The sequence below is a fragment of the Ascaphus truei genome, chromosome 1 (genome assembly GCF_040206685.1).
Source record: "Ascaphus truei isolate aAscTru1 chromosome 1, aAscTru1.hap1, whole genome shotgun sequence".
NCBI lineage: Eukaryota > Metazoa > Chordata > Amphibia > Anura > Ascaphidae > Ascaphus > Ascaphus truei.
Window position 1 is genome coordinate 119,473,342 of NC_134483.1, and position 25,048 is coordinate 119,498,389.

The following is a 25,048-nucleotide window of genomic DNA, read 5'->3' on the forward strand; positions in this document are numbered from 1 at the left end:
AGCGCTATAGCCCATTCATCTAGACTGTCTATATCCAATATGGTTTTGATTTTCATGTGATGGCTACACAGAGCACCTAGATGTCTGTATGTGACTAAGCTTGTGGAACAATACACTATTGCTAGATTTTCACTATCTGCCACCTCACCATTGGTGATTAAGAGGATTTCACTGTAAATAATCATTCACCATTGTGATTTTGATGTAAAAGTGTTATTCTTTATATGGTCATCGTTAGATCATTGTACTTGTTGCCCTTGAGCTACAGGTCACTAATGCTTTGGTCATCGATGACAGCCACATATGCGATATTGGTATCTTGTTGACCTATACAATCTTCCCTTTCTTTTCTCAGAGTGCATTTATTATTAGGGACCTTTTGGGGATTTTCCTTTGTATATATATGGTATATGCAATTTAGTAGTAATTAAATACCACAACTTAAATTAGGAATGGATGAAGTATCTCCGTAACAAGACCATTAATGTAGGGGAGGGGAAGGAGGTGCAACACTGTACAAGAGGGTTTATATTTATTAACCGTGCCATTACAAGCTGAAATGAAAAAGTTCATACAAAAACTATATTTCTTAGATTTGTTGTAGGACTTTTTTGTGTGACAATATAATGGAAGCGAAGTGTGAAGTTTTAAAAGCTCTATAATGCCATGTTGGTTCCACTAAATTATCACAAGTTAGAACAAATAAATACTGCTGTAAGACCAGCACAGCTACGTAGAGCTTGGAACAACCGATTGGCCATATAAGCAATCATGTCTCTCACAGCATAGTGACATACCGTAAGTTAAAGTGACAATCCTGTCTTTTTTTTTTTTTAAGAATTATAGGTTTGAAGCACGAGATCCCAGGAGCCGAACCATGTTAGTTTCAGCTCCAGGGACCCCCCCCCCACTGTTTCACGATACACTTACCTGTTTGGGGCCACACACAAAAAATAAATTAAAAAAAAGCATAATTTTGTATCCATGATGCACTTTACATACCCATGTGACCTTTATTTATTTTTGGAGGGGGGGAGAAGAGATGCGACTACAGCATTAGGCTGCGTCCATAGAGGGGTTGTCAGTGCTGGACGGCGCTGAGGCTCACCTGCTGAAATCTGTGCAATTTCATGCCCATGCAGGCGAGCCAGCGGGCGCGATCGGGAGGCGGGGGGAGACTGAGGGAGGCGGGGCAGTTATGTCGCTGGGCCAATCGCCCGCGATGCACAGACGTCGACGCGCAGTGACGTTGACGCTGCTTCGCGCTGATTGGATGTTTTCAGCCGACAGTGCTCTAAAAAACAGCTTGGCTGTCGGCTGAAAAATCCAACGCCTCAGCACGCCTGCGGACGCTCCCGTGAGCCCCCTCTAAAGACATCCTCATGGAGGATGCAGGGGCTCAGCGCGGAGCGTCAGCACGGCTCAGCGCGGCCTCCCTTGCTTTGGACTCGGCCTTATAGTAGCAGTATTTCATAAAGTAGCCCGCTATTTGTGCACATGAACGTAGGAAAAGTAGCACTATATTCTTAAAAAGAGAGGCTAGCATTTATCTAGTAGGACATGTTTATTAGGAGCTTGTTTCAAATGTGTTTGTGAAGAAATGCTGTTTGTATTTTAACATCCATGTATGAAAGTGTATTTGCTGGATGAATTGTTAATGTAATTACAGTGGTGCAGTACATTTATAGGCCGAGTAGTATTGGTACATCAAACATTGCTGGCAAATTACATCACGAAGTGCTCACATTTTTTTAATCAAGCCAAGAACGAACTCTTATGCCCAGATCCACAAAAGGGTGCAAAACTTTGACACGCCTCAGCTCAGAATGGTAAGTTTGGTTGTGGCCAAAATGCCGCAGGGACACCTGGCCGCTTGACATTTCGCAGCATGCTATACAGCCTAGACTGCCTGCTTCGGCGCGGGACATTTAAAGATGGCGTGTTGAAGCTAGGCGGTCTAGGACATGTAGCAGTCCTATGTGTACATTTAAAGCTGGCTTGTTGAAAGCCGAGCGGTCTAGGACGTGTAGCGGGACATTAACATTTCAAGATGGTGTTGAACACGCACGGCAAAAAGCGAGATATTCCCTGCGGTCAGGTGTCTTGCCGGCGAGCTGTAAAGGCGTCAACATGTGTGATGGCGCAGAGCTGGCTGTGGTTTGGTCGCGGCTAAACGTCCTAGATCGCCTCAGCTCCCATTCATAGGAATGCGAGTAAAGGATTGCTAAAGCTTAGCACCATTTTGTGGATCTGGGCCTTAGAAAGAGAAGCTAATTTAGGGTCATTTTATTTTCCATCTAACAGCCAGTATTCACTAGTATTCAGTGGAAATAAACAGCTGTGTTCTTTCTACCGAACTTACAAAATACTGATTTAATAGCATACCTTATTTATTAATGGCAACAAAGGTTAGTGCAAAATTAAGAAAAAAATTAAAATAAAATATAAATATTAAAAAATAATAATAGATACTTGCTCGAGAAATGGTTTATTAATATAAAAAGTTGTTTAATATTAAAAATCTGATTTTTTAGGCCAATAGGATGAGTCACAAAATGACTGGGCACACAAAGCATTATTAATCTTCATTTAAAGCAAATTTGTCATTTCTAGCCCATCAATGACATTTACTGTAAAAAGTAATTCTGCTCCTGTACCCTAGGAAGCAATGAATGTTGCAATACATTTTAATATCCATCATTTGACCTTGCAACACACACACAGAAATTGTCCAAATGTATTTTTTGTTGAACCTTGTTCGTAAATTTTAAATGAACCTCAATACTGAAAATACCGGTCAAAAAGTTGTAAAATATTAACATGAAATTATGATGTATAGAAAAAAACAAAAAAAAAAAAACTACTGGATGTGAAATGATTCATTGTTGTGAATTCAAAGTCTTTGCTATAACGCCTCATGCATCCACTTGCATGCGATTCCGCTTTTCCTTCGATTTGGTCTTATCTGGTCTCTGATGTGCAGACACATTCCCACTGTTCTGAATCTGTGCAAACCTTGCCACTGTAGAGACTCCGTCCACAAACTTTGTCTTGAAAAGGACATTGGCGTTGTTGAACATACCATCTTTCAGTGACACCACAATGAACTGGAATGGAACAATGATTTCAGGGTTAATAGTCTGACTGTTAAATCAGCAGTTTGTTTGACCATCCACTCATGAAAATAAAAAAAAAACACAACGTGACTATATAAATGAAACTCTAAAATTCTTCTACTTTCAGAAGAATCTCCCATATCCTATTGCTAGCCACCCTCGTCGTCAGCTCCTAACACCAATCATTCAAATGCACAGCAATATTACCTCTTTTTTATATTGTTTGAGTGACAACTGGTAGCTGAACAGGGAAGGGGAAGGAGGGATGCTTCGCTCTAAATATGTATGTAGTGTAAAGCTTTCTACAATTGAATTAAGATGCCACCTGAGGAACAAAATGCAATTAAATAGGGAATAGGTAGAGAGAGAGACCAGGGATCCTCTTTGTTGTGCACACTCTAAAAAGGAAGGTGGCCGTATAGGCCAACATCAAATTAGAAGAAAACCATATTAGTCTATAGAGGCAGATAATCCGTATGTCTAGAGTTAAAGCCTAGCAAAATATAGGCTTTTTTTGCCGTTGATCACTCATTTACACCCTCATGGTTACTATTAGCAATCATTTCCAATTACACCTACTAGGTTGCTACAAGAAATTAATTCAGATTGCCTCAATGCCCACAATTGGCAGTTTATACACTCATATGCCCTCACATTGTTTTAACCACGTCTGCTCAAGGCAGCTGTTTTTATTCTTTAGTTCACATTATTGGGTTTACCCTATGAGTCATTAAAATTGTTTTTATAGCTAGTTATCAGCAGCACTGTATAATTCCAAGTGCCTGCTACCTTTTCATTATCAGGTCTCACAATTTGTTATTAGCCCTTATTAGATCAATTTTACTACAGGTTAGGCTTTAACTCTAGACATTATCGATAATATATATTATCTTTAACTGTGCACACAATGTCTTGTATATAATGTATATACCCTGCTCATTATGTAACTGTACTTGTAACCATGTACTATTTGTTTTACTCTGTGCCCAGGACATACTTGAAAACGAGAGGTAACTCTCAATTTATTACTTCCTGGTAAAATATTTTATAAATAAATAAATAAATAAATCTGCATCTATAGACCACCAATATAACCTGCCTTGGGTGACAATTGTAAGATCTGTTCAGTCTAATGAGAGCTCTAGATTGATTGAGAATGAAGTATCATGATATTAATTCCATTATTTTAACGAGCAGGTTACAATCAACAATACAAATCATAAAAGTGACTGATTGCTCTGTGCTTAGTCACTCGGCTTCTGTACACTTAAACAGAGTATACTCTATCCACTGTATAACACCATGCTGCTTTTCAATGCGTCGGTGTCCCTACTGGCGGGGTCAATCACAGCTTGTAACTGTACCCTGCTCTTGCTCTCCTACCTGCGAGTGTCGGAAGTGAGTGCGAAGCATCTGTCCGATATTCTGCGTGTGCGACAGGTCCAGGGCGGCATCAACTTCATCCAAGATGTAAATTGGAGCCGGTTTGAAAAGAAGCATGGCCAGAATGAGAGACAGGGCCACTAGTGAGCTGAAAAGGAATATGCATACATTTAAGAGTTCAAAGTGACACAGTGGGACCTGAGAAAGTGGAAACAACCAGGTGCTATCAGTGTCTCCGAAACTGCACGATGAAGGACTTGGTGCACCAATGACTTAGCAGACTGGAGACACGAAAACATTCAAGAGAAAGTACCCTATTTCCTCGATTCTAAGACGCCATCGATTCTAAGACGCACCCTTGATTTAATAAAAAAAATTGGGGAAAAAACCTCCACTATATTAAATGTGCAGAATTTTTTTTCCGAGAGAGGGAAGAGAGAGGGGGGGGGAGAGAGAGAGAGGGAGAGTTGGGGGGAAGAGAGAGAGAGAGAGAGAGAGAGGGGGAAGAGAGAGAGAGCGGGAAGAGAGAGAGAGGGAGAGTTGGAGGGAAGAGAGAGGAAAGAGAGAGAGGGGGGGAAGAGAGAGAGAGAGGGGGGTGAAGAGAGAGAGAGGGGGGGTGAAGAGAGAGAGGGGGTGAAGAGAGAGGGGGAAGAGAGAAAGAGAGACAGAGGGGGAGGAGAGAGAGAGAGGGAAGAGAGAGAGGGGGGGGGAAGAGAGCGAGAGGGGGGAAGAGAGAGGGGGAGAGGAGAGAGAGAGAGGGGGAGAGGAGAGAGGGGGGAGAGGAGAGAGGGGGGAGAGGAGTGAAAGAGGGGGGAGAGGAGAGAGGGAGGAGAGGAAGGGAGGAGATGAGAGAGAGAGAGGGGGAGATGAGAGAGAGAGGGGGGAGATGAGAGAGAGAGGGGGGAGATGAGAGAGAGAGGGGGGAGAGAGGAGAGAAAGGGGGGGGGAAGAAGAGAGAGAGAGGGGAGAGAGGAGAGAGAGGGGGGGGAAGAGAGAGGGAGGGGGGTGAAGAGAGAGAGAGGGGGAAGAGAGAAAGAGAGACAGAGGGGGGAGGAGAGGGAGAGGGGAAGAGAGAGAGGGGGGGGAAGAGAGAGGGGGAGAGAAGGGAGAGAGGAGAGAGAGAGGGGGGAGAGGAGAGAGAGAGTGGGGAGAGGAGAGAGAGAGGGGGGAGAGGAGAGAGAGAGGGGGGAGGAGAGAGAGAGGGGGGAGAGGAGAGAGAGGGAGGAGATGAGAGAGAGAGGGAGGAGATGAGAGAGAGAGGGGGGAGATGAGAGAGAGAGGGGGGAGATGAGAGAGAGAGGGGGGAGATGAGAGAGAGAGGGGGGAGAGAGGAGAGAAAGGGGGGGGGAAGAAGAGAGAGAGGGGGGGAAAGAGGAGAGAGAAAGGGGGGAGAGAGGGGAGAGGGGAATGGGGGAGAGAAGGGGGAGGGGAGAGAAGGGGGAGGGGAGAGAAGTGGGAGAGAGATTGGAGGGAAGGGGAGAGAATGAAAGGTCACACACACACACACACACACACACACACACACACACACACACACACACACACACACACACACACACACACACACACACACACACACACACACACACAGACACACACATACACTGAAAGAGAAAAACACACAGAGACAGAGATAGACACTGGATTAGGGTGGCTTGTGGTGCCGGCAGCACAGCTGTGAGTAGCAGAGGCAGACAGAGGGAACGTGGGGCATGCAGCAGCCACACACTGCTGAATGAATCTCTCCTGTGTGGGGGCGGCACTTCCAATGAGCAGAGCGGGGGAGGAGGGGGGCTTGTGGTGCATGCAGCCGAACATACACTGCTCCTTTGGGGACCAGCACTTGGAGGAGGGGGGGGGGGGGGAGCTTGTGGTGCCTGCAGCACAGCTGTGAGTAGCAGAGGCAGACAGAGGGCTTTTGGGGCATGCAGCCACAGACTACTGAATCAATCTCTCCTGTGTGGGGGCGGTAATTCCAGCAAGGGGGGGGGGGGAGAAGCACGGGGCATGCAGCCGAACATACACTGCACCTTTGGGGACCGGCACTTGGAGCAAGCTAGTGGGGAGCGCTGGACATGCAGCCGATCATACACTGCTCCTTTGGGGATCGGCACTTGGAGGGAGGGGGGGGGGGTTTGGTGGCAGAGTCGCGGGGCATACAGCAGGACACACTGCTCCTCTGTGTGGGGGGGCGGGGGTGGCAGAAACTCAGGGCAAACGCTGAAAGCTGCTGTGGCTTCTGCAGCGCCCCCTGGCTGTTTTTTTGTGTGTGTTTTTTTCAGTACATCGATTCTAGGACGCAGTCCCTATTTCAGCCACGTGAAAAAGGGAAAAAAAGTGCGTCTTAGAATCGAGGAAATACGGTAATAAAAACACCAGACGGGTTGTTTTAAAGGTATAGAATGAATGCATTTTAGTGCCTATACTTATTTTTGGAGAAACACAGGGCTTTCACTTGGGCAACACATATAAAGAATGCTCATACTGTATAGCAGAACACGCAAAACACTATGGTGATATCCACAACTGATAAAACATTACTAATGCCACGCACTACAGATTAGCGTCGAGGCAAACAGATATTTCTTGCTAGAGAAAAATGTCAATAGATAGTTACCGCTGCCCTCCACTGAGTTCAGTGAGGTTCTCTTTCCAGGTAATCCCCAGAGCAACTTTGAACTCCAGCCCTTCCAGTACTGTTTTCCCTTCTGGAGGTGCCAGCATAGCATTTGAACCAGGTAAAAGAGTTGAAAAAATAGAACCGAAGTCCTTGTTTACCTAAAGAGACAGTGGTAGATATTACTTCTTATCCCGGACATCATTGGAATTGCTTAAACACGGCAGATTATGGAATTGCTGCTGTCGAAGAATATCTACGGTAGCGATCATGCAGCTGCTCCGCGGAAATTAATGTCTGTAAACGGTCATTTCAGTACTAATAAGCAAATTAAATGTTTTATTTACCAAGTACACTGCATTTATTAGGGCCACATAAAAAGGAAATGGTGCTACTCTAATGCTATGTGGGCTCTGTTTCAAAATAGTTCTTAGAAAGTCGGCAGTGATAACCATTTCAAATGTAAAAATGACAGCAGCATTTCACAATGATGGACGGGATCAGAGGGTGTGCGCGCTTGTTTGTATGGAGCTGTATACACAGACACTAATAAATCATGCATGAAAGAGGTTATCTTGCCGTTAGATTATGAAGCATAAACAGTCTTGACTTTGGTCCTCAAGTTAGGACCAAAATGTACCACATTGCATTTGCTAAACCCTGCAAGTGCCTGTATTCTGCTGACTTGTGTATGTGTATATAAACAATGATGCAACATAGTGGCATGTTTTCACACTACTTCCCCTCATTAAAGCAGCAAAACATGTGAAATGTTATGTTTTTTTATTTTTTATAAAACAAATCAGTTCTGTATTAGATCATTTACTTTTTTTTTTTTTTAATTCAACCGTTGCCATTTTTAACGAGTTTTAAAGCATCCTTTGATTTCTATAGCAGGGTTTAATCCCAACCTCCCAAGCAGCGCCAGATCTTTGCAACACTGTTTGGGATAATTTGTTGCCAATATTCCCGTTTGAGCTGCAAACTGTAACAATAGATAATGTTACCTTTGTAATATAAGGATACATTGTAGCTGCTGAGTTACACTGACTGAAGGATTAACAGAAACTGAGAAGGCGGCCATTATGTTAGGCACACTAAGGATTTTGTTAGATTTACAACAACAAGAGCCCCAAACGATTGGCATCTTAGGTACGAATGTAGAATTATACATCGTCACATGCTTCACGTATGCAAGAAAAAATAAAGTGTAGGATTGCGGCTTTAACCCCCTTTTCAAAACAAATTGGCATACCCGTGTACAAGCCATCAGTACTTACCTTTTGCCACGCAATATTTAAGGCTTCATTTTTCTTTTGATCAAGTTCTTCAATAGTGGCCAAAATTTTAGACTTGTCATTCTCTACAATTCTCTTCTTCTTCATTAAATCGTTGTACTAAGATTACACAAAACAAGGAAACACTTGGTCTGTATCCTTCATGAACATTTGTAATAAATACATTTATACATTAAAGATAGGCACCTCGCGGTCCATTGAGCCTCCAGAGGGGAACCGAAACATTGCGTCAATAAAAGACACTTTTTTGTATAACTTTTTCGTGCACCTATCTTTATCTTTTTATATACAGTACTGTGGCACTTTGATAGCAGCACCCATTCCAGCACTCTGGTTTTATATTCTTAACAAACATGATGGGAAAAAGTGTCTTGATATGTGAAGCCATCACTGTCCAAACAACTCTATATAAAATCTATAAATATTCATGCACAACAGTAATAATTTTAGTCAGAAAAATACCAGTTGCCAAGATAAATCGTCCTCATCGTGTCCAATGCTGTGTTTCCATTTATCATGCAATTAGAGTCCATACATAATTGCAGTCTTACTGGGGAGATCCCCATCAAAAATAGAACCTTTCAGGGCATGTTATTCTGAGAGCCTTTATAATAGAAATTATGCAGACTGCTAGGACTATTTACGCTCACCTAAGGTGTGCACGAGACGTTTTTTGGTTTTTAACGGTCTAAATCATTTACTTGAGGATAGGAAAGACCTGTGCTATCCAAAGTCATTATCCGATCTTGAATCTAAGTGTACACAAACACACACTTTTTCCTGCAGAGTTTATGCACCTACCCTCTCTTCTGCCTGAGTGAGCATGTTCATTGCTCTCATGTTGACATTTCTGGCCAGTTTCTCCTTTTTCTCCTGTAATTTGTGCAATCTCTGCCCTGCTTCCTTAGGGTTATTCGTTTTGAAATCATAGGCTGTATTCGCTTGGCCAAAAAGATGCTTCTCGGCTGCAATCCATTCGTAGTCATTTAACATTTTTGCAACCTAATGCACACACAAAGACACAGCAGATATATGGTCACTTGCATTATTAAAACAATAACATCGGTGTTAATTACATATCGGAGATATATAAGCAATCTGAAATATAAAGTCTGGAAACTGCAGCTAGACACACAACACATGCCAGAATTCAGGAGTATTAAGCCTTTGGGTGCCATTTGACAAGGCTACTACGTCATGGGGTCAGGCATTAGTAGATAGATAGATAATAACCTCAGCAATGTAATCTTCCAGCATTTCAACTTGTATATGCCGGTAAAATATGCCCCCATGAATTAGCACACAGCATCATTCTCCTGCTAATAATACCCAAGAGCAACTTCAGTTACAAATAAGGGACACTTAGGGATAACAATTAGTTAAAAAAAAAGGGGGGTGGTCAGTGAGAGAGACCTGAGGGGGGGGGGGGGGGGCAGTGAGATACATTTGGATATAATAAATGTATTTTTAACACTGATTGTAGTATAGTATGAATGCAATAGAATAAATGAACTATATTAGCTAAAACAAAAGTTATTAATTCTTATTAGGAATTTATGCCCTTTCAAAAAATTGGGGGCGGGGCCAGGGCGCTAGCAGCTTTTTTGACCAGGCAGTAGCTTTTTTTTTTTGTAATTTTCCAAGCCCCGACAATGACCATGCAGTCAGGGCCATCTTAACAACATTAGGGCCCCCGGGCAAAGCAGTGCACGGGGCCCTGCCTACACTGTCGCTCCCAGCCTCCCACGCGCTCACTAGCAGCAGCAGGCACCGGAAGTGCTGCACTGCTAGGCTGCGAGCGGTTGTGACACGAGCCGGGGTGCCGGGCGGCGGAGAGCGAGCGGAGCCGTGGTGCTGGGCGGGGGGGAGAGCGAGTAGGGTTGCCAGGTGCCTTGTCCAAAAATACTGGACATAACGGTGAAAGGTGCGACGCACTCAAGAATCGTTGGTGGGGAAGAATGTTATTTATAAATGAACTGACTGTTATGTCATTTGTTCTAAATTTCACTCCAAGTATTCACCAATTTATATTCTATTTCGTAAAAAATCTGGGGAGGGAGCACCCTTCCGAGGATTGTTTTAGGAAATAGAATATGAAATATTGCAAATTGGTGGAAATTGGTGCATGCTTGGAGTGAAATTTAGAACAAATGACGTAATGGTCAGATCATTATAAATAACTTACCTGCAGTCATACTGTACATGGCGAGCAATACTGATCTTACTGCTCCTCCCACAAATTCCAATATTGTTGCACCCCCCTCCTCATCCTCTCTCTCTCTCTCCCCCCTTGTCCTCACCCCTCCCATCATCCTCTCTCATCCCTCCATCCCCCTCCCTTCATCCTCTCACCCCATCCCTTCATCCTCTCACCCCCCGTCCCTGTCATTATCAGTACAGTATCTTCAAATTTAAACTTCAAAATCCAGCTTTAAATTGCATATTAAATCATGCCATTGAAGAAGTAACCTGCTTTGCCTTCTTGTGGATGATCTGTAAGTAAGAATGCTGCAGAGATTGCAATGCTGCTGTGATGAGAGCTGAGTTATGGAGCCTTTGAGAATTTACAATGGTGGTTATTTTTAATAGATCTTGAAAATGGGAAGACTGTTAGTATAGTAAAAGAAAAGTAAGGGTGAGTGAGCAATTAAACAAAGTTGCCAGTACTGTATGTGACACACACACACACACACACACACACACACACACACACACACACACACACACACACACACACACACACACACACACACACACACACACACACACACACACACACACACCTTTTCCTCCGCTCTTTGGCCCCACCCCCCAGGCTCCTGCCACCTCCCGATTGGTTGCTGCTGTGTAATTCAGCCAATCAGAAGCTACCCAGTCCCCTAGCAGCAGCAGCCCTGCTCTACCGGACAGGGTAACCAAATACCGGACACCTGGCAACCCCAAGAGCGAGCCGGGGTGCCGGGCAGGGGGAGAGCATTGGTGGGCACGCATGGTCCCTCTATGCTATGGGGCCCCCGGGCAACTGCCCAGCGTGCCCATACGTTAAGACGGCCCTGCATGCAGTTAAAAGGATAAGTGGGTGAAAGACCGTGCTTATTCCCTCGCTTACCCTTGCCGCAGCATCGGCAGAGTCCTTCTTGTGTTTGCTGATGTTGTGTTCCAGCTCCTTGATCTTGAGCTGCGAATCATTGTTCTGTTCTCGGAGCGTCCCCGCTTCTGCCAATTTCGTCTTAATTTCCTTGTCATGCTCCATGATGATCTCTTTCTGTTTGGCCAGCTCTTCTTGGGCTTTCTTCACAGCTTCCTGTAAACACACACCCATGTTTCAACGACCACCAATGCTGGAACCCAAGGCAGGATGTGACTGCCGGTATTAACCGGCATCTATTCATATTATTAGTAATTATGGCTACTTTATGAAAGAATTCATATTTCTGTGGGATTGTGCATATAAAGAATTGTCAGCAAACAAGTGGTTTTAATGTGATCTGTATTGCAAAACTGAAAGAGTGCAGTCCCTCCTAGGACTAAACGGAACTAATGGTAGTGGGGGTAGTATTTGGCATGCTACAGGTTAAATGCAGGTAATTGGAGCCTTAAAAAAAGGCAAGTCTTTAAAAATAATATTTAATGTCCGGTTAAATACGATTTGAAACTTTTAATAAACATATTGCAATCAAATGCTTTGGGTGGTTTCTGTTATCTTCATCTCATCTCTTTCGTAAAAATGTTCGACTGTCTTTAGTTACATCTTTGTAAAGTAATTATGAGGCCACTTTACCAGAGAAGATTAAACACACACAGAATGTTCTATTTGAGATTGCTGTGAAAAATGCAAGTAAAAGTTGTACTTATTTGCTCTAAGTCAGTGTTTCCCAACCCCAGTTCTCAGGGAACCCCAACAGGTCCGGTCTTAAGGATATCCCTGCTCCAGCACAGGTGGGTCAATCAGCGGCTCAGTCATTTTGATTGACCCACCTGTGCTGGAGCAGGGGTATCCTTAAGACCTGACCTGTTGGGGTTTCCTGGGGACTGGAGTTGGGAAACACTGTTCTAAGGAGGCCGAGTACATTGTTAAGTTGTTCACTTGTTTTTTTCCTGCTTCTGTGACTACCCCATTAACACCCCCTCCGCCTGAGTTAAGAAAATCATTGCAGAGCAATATGTTGCAGTTACCCATGATAGAAAATGTAACATAAGCACAAAGGACAGAGACGCTGTGGCTCTTTGCATAGATTTGTGTTAGTTTATTGTAGCATACCGCTCTACAAGTCTTTTTAGAAGCATGCACATCCACAATGATTTACTGACCCGATTTCATTGATCATAATCTATTTGTTTTAGCTAAAGCTAGAATTCTTTTCATTTTTAATGTGCTAGAATAAGTGCAAAAAGTCCATAATGCATTATATACCTTCTCTCTTTCATACTATTACAAACTTGAGTTCAATTGATTCATACCTTATGCTTTGCCACTTCCGATGACATGGTGTCAACTTGCTCCTGATAGGCTTTCATAGCTTCATCCACAGCTTCAATCTGCTGCTTGTAAGCGGCTTGCTCTCTCTTCATTTCTTCTAGTTCTAAAACTAAAGCTTCCACTTCCTGCAGCAAAATAAAGACCGTTCGAAATGCTTACAAAATCAGCAAAAAGACATGTCGTTACCGAGATCATAGATTTTCTTTAGCCTAGTTTGAAAATCGCTAAATACAAAAGAAACGAAAAATACTCCTCGGGTAGCTGGATTTCACAAGTCAAAGTGAATTGGTGTTTATTATAAACTATAAATGAAAAATTAGACATGTTTCTCATTTTTGGTCCAGTAGCATAGTGGCACCGTGTAGGGTGCATTTAAACAAGGTACATTTGAATACATCTGTAGAATGGATATTTCCACAGAACGAGTGAATGCTTCACAGAATACACAGGACTCCAATAGAATTTATCTTCTAGTCCAGGGGTGGCAAACTCCAGTTCTCCAGGGACAGGCCACCAACAGGTCAGGTTTTAAAGGATATCCTTGCTTCAGCACTGGTGGCTGTCAGAATGACATTATGCTGAAGCAAGGATATTCTTAACATCTGACCTGTTGGTGGCCCTGGAGAACAGGAGTTGGCCACCCCTGAACTAGTCCAATGTCTATATGATCTCAACAAACAGAAAAGCCACTCGTTCCACCCAAAGTGAAGTTGGTTAGAGGTCTACCTGTTGCTTCTCTTTCATCTTTTTGCTGGAGGCATCGGCCTTCTTTTTGGAGGTGTCCAGTTTCTGCTGAGCTTGCTTCAGCTCTTTCTCTCGCTCTGCTTCCGCATTCTTCATTTTGTGCTCCAGAACCTTGAACTTCTCCTCTGCCTTTTTCTGGACCTCCTTGGTTTTCTTCAAGGTTTCCTCACTTTCCTCTGACATTGGAAAAGAAACTGGTAATTAGCTGCACATTAATCGCCAAAACACTTAATGGATTGAAGCTTGATTTATACATCACTTTAAAATCTGCAATATTGTCAGTGAAAGCCATATTTTCCTTGGAAAAATTAACAATGTTCTGCAGACAATGATACTGAATATCTCTCTATTTCCAGGCACGCAAAGCTCAACATGTGAGCCTGAATTATCTAGAAATTAGAATGAGCTAGTACCACGGGTTATATATTGTTAAAGCAGCAATCCCGGCTGCAAGGTATTTTCCGCTCTGTGGGCCCTCTGGTTCCCAAGATACAAGCTGGTGAAGGTGCCGGCATTTGTCTCCTCCACAGTAAACAAACCAAAAGCCATTAAAATGACAAAGTTCTCAACCACCTCTGAGATTGAGATTTCAATACTACAATACCTGTTCTGCCTGAGGAGCCTGCAAAACACTGCAATTAATAAGCTTCCGGCTCTTTTTGCAAAGGGGCAAAGTGCTAATTCCTCACCAATAGTTTGCTTCAGAGTGTCCAGTTCTTCCTGCTGCTTGTGGTAGGAACTCTGCTGTAATTTAGTTTGAAGGAGATCGGCTTCCTCGGACTTCATTTCCCACTGTTGTTTCAGCTGCCGGTATCTGTTAAAACCAAGGTGGTGTTAAAACTGCGAGAGAGTGTGGCTACGCCCTTTCTAATGGTGTTACACTTAGCCGAAGTGGTTGAGATTCATGTGTGCAAATCTCTTCTTGGGCATATAGGAGAGTTATTCCATTCAACAGAATCCACCACTCAGATTATTTAAAAGGAAATAACACAACTACAAAACAGAACCCGTTTTCATTAGTTGGACCATGTTTTCTGGCAATTGTAACTAAAATAGTACTTTCCTTTTAAGGGTTTATTCCAGAAATGCTGGCTTTTGCAAATGTGTTTTTGCTCTCTACCGACTTTAATATTTTTGTAAAATGCATCCATAAATTACAACAAAAAGCACTACAGCACTACTTTACTGTATGCAGCATGGGTTACTTAACTTTTTCTTAGTGTATATTATATTTTGTGTGTTTTACCAATATAATGGAGGTCCAGCACACAACAATCAATGCTGACTTTATGAAACCATAGTTGTGTGACCATTCTTAAAATGAGCAAGCAATATCCTATGTGTGTTCTTTTTAAATAAATCAGTTCTGTAGTATTAGATCATGCTTACGCCATTATTGTTTTTGAAGTGAAACTTCTTTAGTGGCACCTCATTCGTGATGGGGCAAAAATGGATTGTGGAGACAGAAATGAAACGGATGTGACGTCAGTGCTGGCAGTTGAGGCCGGGCTGTGTTCTGGCTCAGCCCGACCCCAACACTGACATCACACCCGCTCCACAAATCAAATGCTGCTGGAAGAAAGGGTGACCCGGGCGGGCCGGGCAGCGGAAGGGGGAGGGGTGTGTGTTTGTGTATGTATGTGTGTCAGTCAGTGTGTGTGTGTGTGTATGTATGTGTGTCAGTCACTGTGTGTGTGTGTATGTGTGTCAGTCAGTGTGTGTGTATGTGTGTAAGTCAGTGTGTGTGTGTGTGTGTATGCATGTCAGTAAGTGTGTGTGTATGTATGTGTCAGTCAGTGTGTGTGTGTGTGTATGTGTCAGTATGTGTGTGTCCTGCTGCAGCCAGGGGCGGGGTGTAACATTGCGCACCACCTCCTTCCCCCCCTTCCGCAAATTCTGCGTACCCCCCCCACACTGACTGACACACATACATAAACACACACTGACTGACACACATACACACTGACTGACTGACTGACTGACTCACACACACACACACTGACTGACTCGGACACACACTGACTGACACACACTGACTGACACACACTGACTGACACACACTGACTGACACACACACACACACACACACACACACACATACATACACACAGACTGACTGACACACATACACACACTGACTGAAACACATACACACACACACACTAAAAAAAGAGAAAGAGAACAGCGCAAAGAAAAACCTCATAGTGTAGTATATTTAGAAATTCAATTCAATAGGGAGGAGGAGCTTAGTCCTTTGAGCCATCTCAGCACCCGTAGCCTGACCCCAGGGAGAGCTTCCAGCAGCACTGACGTCACACGCCGAGTCGACAGCGTGTCAGTGTGCAGGGATCCTCTCCATTGCGGCAGAAGGGTATACAAGCTGCGGACGGCATTTTGAGCAATACGGTCCAGTATTGCACCATGTGAGTGTTTTTATCATTTAAAAGTGTTTTTAGTTTAATAAAGGTCACTTCATACTACACTATATTGTGCCTATCCTTGTCATATATCGGTGGGATTTCGCAACGAGTTAACCCCTGACGAGATTAAAGATTGTGGTCGCCTCCAGCAAGCAGTCTCCACGTGGGGTTCGTGGGGTTCGTGAGAGGAGCAGAGGAGAAGGGGAGCAAGCACAGATCCTCTCAACTGTCTGCATTGGCGTCCATTATACGGTGTATTCATTTACAAGGACATTATTCCATCTGAAGCATCTATACCAAAAGACCAATCACCATCTTAAAGACCAGAGACTGCCTATAAGATCACGGTATCTTGGACTTTAGCGCTGGGGACTTTATATTGTTTGTTCAGTGTGTGTGTGTGTGTATGTATGTGTGTCAGTCACTGTGTGTGTGTGTATGTGTGTCAGTCAGTGTGTGTGTATGTGTGTAAGTCAGTGTGTGTGTGTGTGTGTATGCATGTCAGTAAGTGTGTGTGTATGTATGTGTCAGTCAGTGTGTGTGTGTGTATGTGTCAGTATGTGTGTGTCCTGCTGCAGCCAGGGGCGGGGTGTAACATTGCGCACCACCTCCTTCCCCCCCTTCCGCAAATTCTGCGTACCCCCCCCACACTGACTGACACACATACATAAACACACACTGACTGACACACATACACACTGACTGACTGACTGACTGACTCACACACACACACACTGACTGACTCGGACACACACTGACTGACACACACTGACTGACACACACTGACTGACACACACTGACTGACACACACACACACACACACACACACACATACATACACACAGACTGACTGACACACATACACACACTGACTGAAACACATACACACACACACACTAAAAAAAGAGAAAGAGAACAGCGCAAAGAAAAACCTCATAGTGTAGTATATTTAGAAATTCAATTTATAATTAAAAGGTGAGTATTGCACGTACATCTATTACAAAATCACACAGCATGACATGTTTGGGACATGTTACCCATCTGTAGACTGCCGATCACCAGTGGCAGAGGCTCGCGTGGATCAGCTCGCCGCTGGAGGTCACTCAGCAATGGCAGAGGCTCGCCTGGATCAGCTCGCTGGTGGAGATCACTCCTAGAGTCTGGCGATATCACCGTAGTCTCTGAGGGGCTCCTTCGCTTCCTGACACGTGCGCAGTGGCGTCTGACGTCATCAGATGGCGTCCGGTAGTGTCTCAGTGTCTTTAGTTCGTCGCGCTAGATGGCGCCACACCGGCGAAATAGTCACAGAAGGACAACAGGTCCCAGGCAGGCAGTGTGATAAAAAATACCACAATGGGTATATAGAGCAAAGGTAGGGAATGCGCCCACTCCTACGCGTTTCGTTATAAAAAACTTCTTCAGGGAATGATGGAGGAAGTTCCGGGGCGCTTCATAAACCCTCAGATCTCTCCTGATTGGCCGCACTAGATTGACCCGACTCAAAACACCTCTGGGAGATTAACCCATTCAGCGCTGGGTCTTAATCAAGACAGGCGGCCTCTCAGCTAGAGATAGGGGGTGACATCATAACATATAGCAAAAAAAAACAATTTTATTAGATTAAAATAGGGTATCAGAATGTAAAATCTAATAAATAAAGAAAGAATAGTTAGTAACATCCTAATTTAAAAAGACGTACAAAAAACACTCATACCTAATGCTACATGATAAAATGATATGGTCGAAATTGGTATTACACAAAGAGAGAAATCATTAAAAAATGTGTAAAAATCTAAAAAACCTAATAGAATATCTAAAAAGTCTAATGTTCACTGGTGATACATAAAATATCTTAAAAATCAGAATAAGGACCAGACGTCAAGTTCCTCGTTTAGGCCCAGTGGTGACAGAGTTTGTAACTTATATATCCACAGGCTTTCCTGCTTGGATAATTTCTTATCTCTGTCTCCACCACGTCTCCCTGAAGATACAATTTGTATGCCTAAATAACTTAATAATGAGGGATCACAGTTGTGTTTGGATTTAAAATGTCTAGACACGCTATGCTGTTCGAAACCTATTCTAATGTTCCTGGCGTGTTCTAGAATCCTCACTCTTAGGAATCTTTTCGTCCGCCCAACATATTGATACCCACAGGGGCATTGTAGCAAGTACACTACATATGTTGATTTACAAGATATGCAATCTTTTATGGTGAATTTTTCTTTGGTGCTGTTTGAAATAAATGTTTTACGTTCTGTATTCAGCATTTTGCAAGCCTTACATTTTCCACAACTATAGTTACCGTTAGGTTTGCTAGGCATCCAGGTGGTCTCTAAAGATGTAATCATCGGACCACCAATATCACTTGGTGCCAGATGGTGTTTGAGAGTCTTAGCCCTACGGTAAATAAAGCTCGGTTTCGGATGAAGAGAGGGACCTAAGATTGGATCATTACATAGAACTTTCCAGTTATTGTTGATTATCTTCTGGATGCTCTTACTCACTGAACTGAATTCCGTAATAAATGGTATTTTGAGTTTATCACTTTCATCCCTATTTATTTGTTTCTTCTGAATCAGTAAAGAGTCTCTCTCCATCTTTTCTACTTTTTCCAAAGAACTGAACAACAGAGCCTTGTCGTAGCCTCGTTCAATAGACTTCTCAAACAGAGAAGCTGATTGGGATTCAAAATCCGTCTGAAGACTACAATTTCGCTTAATGCGCATGAACTGGCTTATTGGTATATTGTCAATCCAGGTTCTTTTGTGATTACTGGATGACAATAAAAAGCTATTGGTGTCTACCTTTTTAAAAAATGTTTTGGTATTAATATTTTCACCCATCCTGGATACCAGACTAAGGTCCAGGAAATCTATCTGATTTGAGTTCGTTTCGGAAGTAAACTTTAAATTAAAATCATTTGTATTCAGATAAATCTTGAATGATTCCAAAGTATCCTCATCACCTTCCCAGATGCACAGAACATCATCGATGTATCTCTGCCATATAATAACCCTATCCGCAAATGGGTTATTATGCCATATGAAGTTATCCTCCCATATCCCCATGTATATGTTGGCATAACTGGGGGCAAAACGCGTCCCCATGGCTGTGCCACACAACTGTAAATAGAACTGATTTAAAAATAGAAAATAGTTGTGTGACAGAATAAATTTAATGGCATCGATAATGAAATCACAATTTAATGGGTGTAGTTCATCATCTCTTGATAAAGTCTCCTTAATTGCGTCAATCCCTTTATCATGGGGAATACATGTATAAAGGGATTGAACATCAAATGTTGCCCATCTATAGCCGTCTTGCCACTTGATTGTTTTTACCAGATTCAGGACGGCAGTGGTATCTTTAATATAAAATGGCAGTACTTTCACGTATTTCTGTAGAAAAAAATCTACGTACTGTGACAAATTTGATGTTAAGGACCCAATTCCGGAGATTATCGGTCTACCCGGTGGATCGATAGGGTAAGGTGGTCACAAGACATATATGTCAACATAGTAGATTTAAACCACCCTCTAGGTTTTACCCTGCACATAGTAAAGGGAGCTCTATCGATTCATTTTTTAACATAGTTAATAATGAGTTTACATCACTGGTGAAGAATTTTAAACCATCAGATATTTCACATAACCTTAGCTATAGGGAACATCTAGCACTTAAAGAACTACAGGATATGAAAAATCTGGTCATAAGGCAAGCAGATAAGGGTGGAGGAGTTGTCCTCCAGAACCGTGAGGATTATGAAACTGAGGCGATGCGTATATTGAACGATTCCGTTAGTTATAGTAGACTCAGTAGGGATCCTACTAAACGCTTTGTCTCCGAACTACAGAGCCTTCTCGATGAAGCTTTGGTGTCTACGGTTTTAAATAAATCTGAATACCAATTTTTAAATGTTTTGTCTCCCACTATACCAGTATACTATCATCTTCCCAAGATTCACAAGACATCTATCGATCCACCGGGTAGACCGATAATCTCCGGAATTGGGTCCTTAACATCAAATTTGTCACAGTACGTAGATTTTTTTTCTACAGAAATACGTGAAAGTACTGCCATTTTATATTAAAGATACCACTGCCGTCCTGAATCTGGTAAAAACAATCAAGTGGCAAGACGGCTATAGATGGGCAACATTTGATGTTCAATCCCTTTATACATGTATTCCCCATGATAAAGGGATTGACGCAATTAAGGAGACTTTATCAAGAGATGATGAACTACACCCATTAAATTGTGATTTCATTATCGATGCCATTAAATTTATTCTGTCACACAACTATTTTCTATTTTTAAATCAGTTCTATTTACAGTTGTGTGGCACAGCCATGGGGACGCGTTTTGCCCCCAGTTATGCCAACATATACATGGGGATATGGGAGGATAACTTCATATGGCATAATAACCCATTTGCGGATAGGGTTATTATATGGCAGAGATACATCGATGATGTTCTGTGCATCTGGGAAGGTGATGAGGATACTTTGGAATCATTCAAGATTTATCTGAATACAAATGATTTTAATTTAAAGTTTACTTCCGAAACGAACTCAAATCAGATAGATTTCCTGGACCTTAGTCTGGTATCCAGGATGGGTGAAAATATTAATACCAAAACATTTTTTAAAAAGGTAGACACCAATAGCTTTTTATTGTCATCCAGTAATCACAAAAGAACCTGGATTGACAATATACCAATAAGCCAGTTCATGCGCATTAAGCGAAATTGTAGTCTTCAGACGGATTTTGAATCCCAATCAGCTTCTCTGTTTGAGAAGTCTATTGAACGAGGCTACGACAAGGCTCTGTTGTTCAGTTCTTTGGAAAAAGTAGAAAAGATGGAGAGAGACTCTTTACTGATTCAGAAGAAACAAATAAATAGGGATGAAAGTGATAAACTCAAAATACCATTTATTACGGAATTCAGTTCAGTGAGTAAGAGCATCCAGAAGATAATCAACAATAACTGGAAAGTTCTATGTAATGATCCAATCTTAGGTCCCTCTCTTCATCCGAAACCGAGCTTTATTTACCGTAGGGCTAAGACTCTCAAACACCATCTGGCACCAAGTGATATTGGTGGTCCGATGATTACATCTTTAGAGACCACCTGGATGCCTAGCAAACCTAACGGTAACTATAGTTGTGGAAAATGTAAGGCTTGCAAAATGCTGAATACAGAACGTAAAACATTTATTTCAAACAGCACCAAAGAAAAATTCACCATAAAAGATTGCATATCTTGTAAATCAACATATGTAGTGTACTTGCTACAATTTTCCTGTGGGTATCAATATGTTGGGCGGACGAAAAGATTCCTAAGAGTGAGGATTCTAGAACACGCCAGGAACATTAGAATAGGTTTCGAACAGCATAGCGTGTCTAGACATTTTAAATCCAAACACAACTGTGATCCCTCATTATTAAGTTATTTAGGCATACAAATTGTATCTTCAGGGAGACGTGGTGGAGACAGAGATAAGAAATTATCCAAGCAGGAAAGCCTGTGGATATATAAGTTACAAACTCTGTCACCACTGGGCTTAAACGAGGAACTTGACGTCTGGTCCTTATTCTGATTTTTAAGATATTTTATGTATCACCAGTGAACATTAGACTTTTTAGATATTCTATTAGGTTTTTTAGATTTTTACACATTTTTTAATGATTTCTCTCTTTGTCTGTGTAATACCAATTTCGACCATATCATTTTATCATGTAGCATTAGGTATGAGTGTTTTTTGTACGTCTTTTTAAATTAGGATGTTACTAACTATTCTTTCTTTATTTTTAGATTTTACATTCTGATACCCTATTTTAATCTAATAAAATTGTTTTTTTTTGCTATATGTTATGATGTCACCCCCTATCTCTAGCTGAGAGGCCGCCTGTCTTGATTAAGACCCAGCGCTGAATGGGTTAATCTCCCAGAGGTGTTTTGAGTCGGGTCAATCTAGTGCGGCCAATCAGGAGAGATCTGAGGGTTTATGAAGCGCCCCGGAACTTCCTCCATCATTCCCTGAAGAAGTTTTTTATAACGAAACGCGTAGGAGTGGGCGCATTCCCTACCTTTGCTCTATATACCCATTGTGGTATTTTTTATCACACTGCCTGCCTGGGACCTGTTGTCCTTCTGTGACTATTTCGCCGGTGTGGCGCCATCTAGCGCGACGAACTAAAGACACTGAGACACTACCGGACGCCATCTGATGACGTCAGACGCCACTGCGCACGTGTCAGGAAGCGAAGGAGCCCCTCAGAGACTACGGTGATATCGCCAGACTCTAGGAGTGATCTCCACCAGCGAGCTGATCCAGGCGAGCCTCTGCCATTGCTGAGTGACCTCCAGCGGCGAGCTGATCCACGCGAGCCTCTGCCACTGGTGATCGGCTGTCTACAGATGGGTAACATGTCCCAAACATGTCATGCTGTGTGATTTTGTAATAGATGTACGTGCAATACTCACCTTTTAATTATAAATTGAATTTCTAAATATACTACACTATGAGGTTTTTCTTTGCGCTGTTCTCTTTCTCTTTTTTTCTGTATTAGCCTGGAGTGCTGAGCTCTCCATTTGAACAGCTGCATCAAACCTCATCTTTACAAGGTTGTATTCACATTTATTTTGTTTTTTGAATCACTTCACTTTATTTTATTTAATTCCTATATGAGCGCAGTTTTTTGTTACTTCACACACACACACACACACACACACACACACTGACTGACACACATACACACAAGGAATTCACACATAGTGCAAATAGCTAATACAGGGGATGTGTGCCGATCACGCGCATTATAAGTCAAATTTATTTGCGTTTTGTCAATGAAATTGTATTTTGATTTTTAATTAAAACATCACCAACACAAATACAATTTCTGTGACAAAAGTCAAAGAAGTTTCACTTACTATGCGCGTGCACAGAACACACAGCTTTTTTTTTTTTTTAATTCAACGCTTGATGCCATTTTTAATATACTGTGTATCCTTTGATTTATATAGCAGGTTTCAGCACACCTCCCCAGCAGTGCAACACTATCCTGTTTGTGAAAATGTGTTGCCAATATTCCCAGCCGTTTAAGCTGCAAACTGTAACAGATAGTGACAAACACAAGGATACATTGTAGCTGCTAATTTACACTGACTTAGGGCGGCGGTGCGCAAACTGGGGGGCACGATAATTTCCTGGGGGGGGGGCGCGGCAGTTACAGAGGCCCGCAGTCTTCCTCACGGCATAGAAATTAAATGCCGGGGGAGGTTTGAGGCCTCTAACTCCCTTACCTGCTCTCTGCCGGGTCTTCAGCGACCCGTTGCCATGGCAACGCGACATCAAATGACGGCTCTGGGTCACATGACCCGCAGCGTCATTTGACGCAGAGTCCTTGGAGAGGAGGGGGGGGGGGGGCGCACAGCTCAAGAAGTTTGCACACCCCTGATTAAGAAATTAGACAAACAGAAAGGCAGCAAACATTTAGTGAACCCTGGGAAGCAGGATTTTGCTAAAAGAGAACGGGAAAAAGAATCGATTGGCAGCTTAGGTAAATACACACGCACACACACACAGTAAAAAGGTGACCGAAAACCTTCCACCGTATAGCATAAACAAATATTACTTGTGAGCACATTCACATGCCTTAGACAGGTCTGCAACCCTGCCTTTCACCATTATCACCTAGCATACAGTGCTTCCACAGCAGAAAGGGATTCTGGGAAATGACATGCAAATGAGCAAACAGTGCCACCCGTAGCCTAAAATCCATTATTCCATGGAACCATTAAGCCAATGCTCGCTGTTTTAAACACAACTTTTAAACACAGTCTGGGATCAAATGCAAAGCCAGTAAACTCACTCACAGCTGTTTCGACCTTTTGGGTCTCATCAGTGTGGCATGTAATTTCTCAGAATCCCTTGCTGCAGTGGAAGCACTGTATGCAAGGTGATCATGGTGAAAGGCAGCGTTGCAGACCTGTCTAAGACATGTGAATGTGCTCACAAGTAATATATATTGTCTCTCTAACCTCTACACAGATGGTTTAAATAATTTTATATACTTACTTTTCAACTGTGTTCTTCAGGCCAGCCAGTTCTTGCTCTACTGCATGCAACTCTGCCTCCTTAGCTCTCAGTTCATCTTGGACACTTTTAAGCTCCTGAAGCTTGGTTAACACAGACGCATTCTGTGAACGAGCACCTGGGTTATTAAAAAAAAAAACAAAACAAAAAAAACACCTGTTTATTTCAAGTTGCCATCTGTATTTGAATTATAATTTTTTTGTCAAGTATGTCTGCACATTACTTCTGAAACAATTGGTTTAGTGCGACGGTTTTGAGGGACTTTGTGCTCATTTAGTGCCCTGCAGGGAAGCAAGGGAGTCAGCTGGAATGCTGGTTATTAAACCCTCCACCACCCCCCCCCCCCCCCCACACGTAAATACCTCTACAGCGCTCTCCAGTCAAACCTTTTCATTAATCTCTCCATACCTACAGAACACTCTTCCACTCAATACTAGTCAAGCAACTTCACTTTCCACATTCAAAGCCCAGCTAATGAAAATCCAACACCTAAAAGAAGTCAATTAACCGTTTTACGACTACTACAAACTCCAGATGCACTTGACCTAGTGGCTGACTGGCGAGGGAGGAAATTATTCCCTGGGACTGTCAGATTTAAAAAAAAATTGGACTGGCAGGTAGCAGAGAGGAGAAAAGCCGCATTCGTATGCACTTAATATTCCGGCCACCAGGTGGCGCTGCAGAGCCCCACAGCTGTACATACAACACAGACACACAGACACACACAGACACACAGACACACAGGGTTGTCCACAGCACTCCGGTGTATTAAAAAAATAAATAAAACAAAACATTTTATTAAAGTCCTTGAAATAAAATAATAATAATAAAAAAAAATACGTTTCTGGCTGCCATGACACCATGGCAAAACTCAGGCGCCAGGGACAA

The 25,048-nt window shown here is 42.6% G+C and overlaps 1 protein-coding gene across 2 annotated transcripts in view; it reads right to left on the reverse strand.

The window, feature by feature from the left end:
* Positions 1 to 2,836: 2,836 nt before the first annotated feature.
* Positions 2,837 to 25,048, reverse strand: part of SMC2 (structural maintenance of chromosomes 2) — a 42,931-nt gene continuing 20,719 nt past the window's right edge. For both annotated transcript variants that reach the window (XM_075594141.1, XM_075594149.1), the window contains exons 16-25: positions 24,143 to 24,278; positions 14,328 to 14,452; positions 13,621 to 13,814; positions 12,876 to 13,019; positions 11,524 to 11,718; positions 9,216 to 9,416; positions 8,397 to 8,513; positions 7,117 to 7,277; positions 4,500 to 4,647; positions 2,837 to 3,107 (exon numbers count right to left, since the gene is read on the reverse strand). In XM_075594141.1, coding sequence (XP_075450256.1) covers positions 2,916 to 3,107; positions 4,500 to 4,647; positions 7,117 to 7,277; positions 8,397 to 8,513; positions 9,216 to 9,416; positions 11,524 to 11,718; positions 12,876 to 13,019; positions 13,621 to 13,814; positions 14,328 to 14,452; positions 24,143 to 24,278 — 1,613 coding nt within the window. In that variant the 3' untranslated portion in view covers positions 2,837 to 2,915. The remainder of the gene's footprint in view (positions 3,108 to 4,499; positions 4,648 to 7,116; positions 7,278 to 8,396; positions 8,514 to 9,215; positions 9,417 to 11,523; positions 11,719 to 12,875; positions 13,020 to 13,620; positions 13,815 to 14,327; positions 14,453 to 24,142; positions 24,279 to 25,048) is intronic.